Source organism: Anarrhichthys ocellatus, unplaced genomic scaffold (assembly GCF_004355925.1).
Source record: "Anarrhichthys ocellatus isolate YVR2014 unplaced genomic scaffold, GSC_Weel_1.0 scaffold25, whole genome shotgun sequence".
Classification (NCBI taxonomy): Eukaryota; Metazoa; Chordata; class Actinopteri; order Perciformes; family Anarhichadidae; genus Anarrhichthys; species Anarrhichthys ocellatus.
In genome coordinates, this window is record NW_022280055.1 from 3202812 (window position 1) to 3207451 (window position 4640).

The 4640-nt window shown below is 40.2% G+C and overlaps 1 protein-coding gene across 1 annotated transcript; it reads left to right on the plus strand.

Annotated features, from left to right (window-relative positions):
- Positions 1-630: 630 nt before the first annotated feature.
- LOC116391291 (sterile alpha motif domain-containing protein 12-like) lies at positions 631-4286 on the plus strand. Its single transcript, XM_031861734.1, has 4 exons — positions 631-700; positions 3337-3486; positions 3570-3710; positions 3975-4286. Exons 2-4 carry the CDS (start codon positions 3366-3368, stop codon positions 3989-3991), a joined length of 279 nt encoding a protein of 92 aa, XP_031717594.1. The 5' UTR covers positions 631-700; positions 3337-3365; the 3' UTR covers positions 3992-4286.
- Positions 4287-4640: the final 354 nt, after the last annotated feature.

The following is a 4640-nucleotide window of genomic DNA, read 5'->3' on the forward strand; positions in this document are numbered from 1 at the left end:
CACACACACACACACACACACACACACACACACACACACACACACACTTTGCACTTTGCAATTACTGTACACCTGTCTACCACATATATATTTCAATTTTTTTCTTTTTTCATTTTATATTTTACAAATATCATATTTTATCGCTTGATTTTAACTTGTTCACTGTCTAATGTCTGAGGTTCACACTTTTTCTTGCGTTTTTTTTCTTTTTGAAAATAAGTTTGAGCATTGTTAGCGGAAGCCTGAGATTCAAGATTTTCAATGCAATTTTTGTTTATATGACAATACAATCCATTCAGTATCAATACTGCGTTTCCGGTAGAGTTGGGTATACAGGCCAAAAACAAATAACAAAACAATAGGACAAGTCAAACATATTACAGTAGTCAGTAACAGTCGTAAAGATGCTCATGACCTACAAATAAAACTTGTGGCATAGCTCTCTAGCAAAACTATATGTCATTTTTTTGTCCTATGATTACATCATAAGAATGACCAATAATTATCTCGTGTGACTTGTTCAGTCTGTTAAGTTAATAAGTACATATCATACAGATTGCGATATTTCTGACAGCACTTGAAGGGATCACGAGTAACTGTGCACGTGAGTGCAGAAGAAGGAGGTGTCGAGCGCGCGCCCGTGGGCGGGGCCAGGAAATGGAACGTGTAACATTTCTCAACAGGTACAGGAGGACCGTAGGTAAATATAACTTATACTCACCAAAAACTCTCATAAATTGGTAATAAGTCAGTGCTTTGTCTGACCTAAAGTCTGTTATGGATGTTTGGTGTTATTTACAAGCAGCTGTTGTACACCAAATTCTATTCATATTTTTGATATTGTTAATATGGTTAACATACCCGGAACTGGTACACACCTGCAGAAAAGACGTTTGAGAGGCACGGCTTCAATTCGGCACTTCTGTTTACAAAAACATGCCTTATTTAGTCTAAATCTCAACATTTACAACCACTTAGTTTCTGGCTGAGTTACATCACAGTTTAACACGGCATTGCAGAGTGTGACTGTAAGGCAATAAAGAGATGTATGCTGGATGTATACGATGTTTTAGTCTGCAAAACTCTTAACACATTCGTAAACGGTAGATGTCACGTTAGTTTCCTGTTTTGTCATTTGCTAAAGGCATAAGAATGACGAACATAAAATGTATCCAAGCCTCCTACCACTGCAGAAAGAATGCATCGAGGCCAGATTACATCATTCCAAGTGGAGAAAGGCTGCAGATTAGAGAGCTGAAAGTTGGACCATTTAACAGCTCCTACTGGACAATTCTCAGGCTGTAGTTCAAGAGATGAAGTAATTCTGCAAGGCACCACAAGATGGTAGGATTACACCTTGGTGTGTAAGAAGGATGACCTCAACCTGCAACTTGAATATGTGTCCTTGTAGATGATTTGGTCCAGTTTTGTTCATTGTACCGCGTGAGAATAATCTGACATGAACTCAGGTGGTCCTTCACTTTGTCTCTGTTCAGAAGTTTCCTGGTCTTAATTTCCCCAATTTTCAGATGTTTTATGTCAGCTACGTTGTGTGGCAGCTTGTGATTCTTTGGAGAAGTTTGGCATTTTCTTTTTGATGGAAAGGGTTTTTTGTGGAGACAAATGTTTGTATTCCTCACCCAAGGTATCAGAGAAGGTACTGTTTTGCTATCCGTAGGCATTGTATTGCCATCCATGTAGAAAAAAATCAATCAAATTACCCATAAATGAAGGGGAATGCCACGCTGAAGGCTATGATTCCCCCTCTGTCCCCAGGTGGGATATAAAACATTCACGCACAGAGGGGGTTAAAAAAGCCTTTTTGTAGCTCCCACAGTGATATTGAGGAGATGTGTGTCTGCTTTCTGTTCAGACACACATCTCTAGTTTCTTTCGTTCTGTGACCACTCCTCTGCATTGCACTTACGACACAGTTCCCGTTGTTGTATTAAATCAAGTTGCCAAGTAAAACCAACATAACTGCCCACACATTCACATCAACTTTGGCTACCCTGAAGCTTAATAAAACGGTCAGACTATAGAGGCACTAACAGATAGTACGAGGTGTGAAGCACTTCGGTCCAGCTCTTGAATGTGCTTAAACATTTCTATATATGTAATACTATCTATATTTTGTTGGTTTCAGTTGGTACAGAAAAGCCAATTTGCCACCCTGCTTGTTGCTGTAAATTGCTTTTGTTCACAAGTCCTGGTTCAGTTGTAAGTGGGCAGTGTGGATGTGAATGCAATGGTTCAGAGCAAATAAGACAAGCTAGATATACGGCCACTATATTCCCCTGCAGATATAGACCCATTGGAGCTTAGTGTTGGAGTCTTATAGTCATAAAACCAACGTTATAGACAGCAGTGAGATTTTTTTTCTTCATCCTCAACTCACTCCGACTCTGAAGGGAAGTTTCCACTCTTCCAGTGCAAAGGTCTTAACTCTCTGTATATCAATTACTCCGCTGGGACCTCGTTACTGCCCCGCCCCCGCCCCCCCTTAATTAATACAGGAAATTACATTCCTATATTTATACCCCAATAACTAGACTGGCCTGCTGAAAAGGTCACAACAACAGTTTAGCAGTTTTCGCCCTATGGCAGTGCAGCCCAGGAGGATAGATGGCTGGGAGGGAAGCCAAAAGAACCCGAGGCAAAGGAGAAACTTTTTCTTTTGAGAACAGCAGAACTTTTTGTTGACCTTAAAGGTGTTGGAGTTTTCACCTTGCTGTTAACCAGCTATTTGTCATCATGTTTTCCGGGGGTTGTTGAATGAATCACTAGAAAACAGGCTTATTCTGAGCAAGTAGGTGACGGGGCATATGAGAAGGATATTTAATCCAAAGCGCCAAATATCAAGAGAAAATGACATTCCCTCACATTTGGGGGGTCTTCCACAGACAAACGTTGTCCTGAGGGAGGGAGGCGCGCACGTTCACAGTCATGACGGCTGAAATACTCTGCTCAGATCCTGCTCGGGTGAACTTTAATAGTCACGGCAACACTTTTCCCGTTCATAATCGTCAGGGAAATAAGGTTTTGAAATTCAGGTTTTTTTTTTCTGGCAAATCTTGACAGAAAATCGCAAAATAACTTTGATAAACAAATAATTATTTAAGCCGAGCCAAGTATTTGAAGATTTCCTGCTTTGCTATATGTTATATCATGCAAATTAAATATATTTGGATTCTGAACTGTTGCCGGGTGAAAACAAGCAGACTACACCTTTTTTGTTTTTTTCAGATATGTTTTCAATCAACTGAAAAAAACAATTGACTGATTAATTGCTTATAAAATATATTATGTGTAACTTTCCTGCTTTTGTCTTCTCAGTGTGTAGCGGCTGATGTGTTTGCAGAGTAATGGGACTGTCCAAGCGAGTGTCATCGTGGTCGGTGGAAGAAGTGTTGGCGTGGGTGCAGGACCAGCACCCAACGCACATGGGCACGCTGCAGAAAGCCATAATTAAGCACGCCATATCAGGTACAACTCAACGCATTACATTCAACTTAAATCAACCTTTTTAGTTTTAGAATTTGTGAAATCCAACCCCTCTCTCTCACGAGGCCGTGCATTGCTGAGATTAAAGGATCATCACCTGGAGCTGCTCGGGTTGGAGGCTGAGGAGCAGCAGCAGGAAATCTGGCAGGACCTCCTCCTACTCAGAGTTCAAGAAGAAATCAATGAACTCAATGACATCTGCTCTGGTGAGAATGCCAAATGACTTCATCTTCAGGGTGTAGCTGTGAGCTAAACTAGTGAAATAGTAGATTGTTATTGTTGGTTTTCCTTTGGTGATGTGGACCAACAGGTAATATGCACGTGAATTCACAGGAAATCAAGCAGGATATTAATGATTTTTTTTGGTTTGTTTTTTTCCGCTCACAGTCGAAACTATACATTTTATTTTCAATCAAAAAAAACCCCAGCTGCTAACTAATATTTGATTTGTACTCTTTCCTACTCTGCAGAGTGTTTTTCTTCATAGCTGGAAATGAAACGCGGCTTCCTTTTTCATTTCCCGTCCATTGATTTGTCCACGTGAAGGAGGGAGAAAAGTGGGAGTGATGGAAATAACAAGAGAAGGTGAAAGAGAAAGAAGAATCAATGCAGAGAGAAAGAAACCCATTTCCTGTGTGAAATCTGACCTGTGCAGATGGATTAGATTCGTTTTTGTCTGAGCGTCTTTTTCTGGGCCCTGCTAATAGACCCTTCTCAGTCGTTTTGACATGTAATTGGAGGGTAAACATATGTGTATTAATAACATTAATTATGGTCCCGTTCTATTTAGTGTGTCAGTCATCCAGCGAGCCAGCATGCACAATAACAGGGTCCTCACCAAAATGGAACAGGGCCATAATTAGCTTTATCAATTACACCTGTGTTTACCCTGCTATGACATGACAAAACGGCTGCAGTGAAAAGGGCCTTTTAGCACATGTTAGCGGGCGCTAACACACCAGACAAGGTACTGAACATGGTAAACATTATAATCGCTAAACGACAGCTTGTTAATGAAGTGTGAGTTATGTATATGGTGACACCTGCCAATTAAACTAAGTCAAACCTCATAAAAAACTTTATTAATTGTGGACATGTGATAATTTGTCTAATAAAATCAAAACAACCGGAAATAT

Excerpts from the sequence above, each read along its gene's own strand:
- LOC116391291 (XM_031861734.1), top strand. The coding sequence starts at position 3,366 with ATGGGACTGTCCAAGCGAGTGTCATCGTGGTCGGTGGAAGAAGTGTTG. Across the intron at positions 3,487-3,569 it reads AATTAAGCACGCCATATCAG|GCCGTGCATTGCTGAGATTA; the intron begins GTACAACTCAAC and ends CTCTCTCACGAG.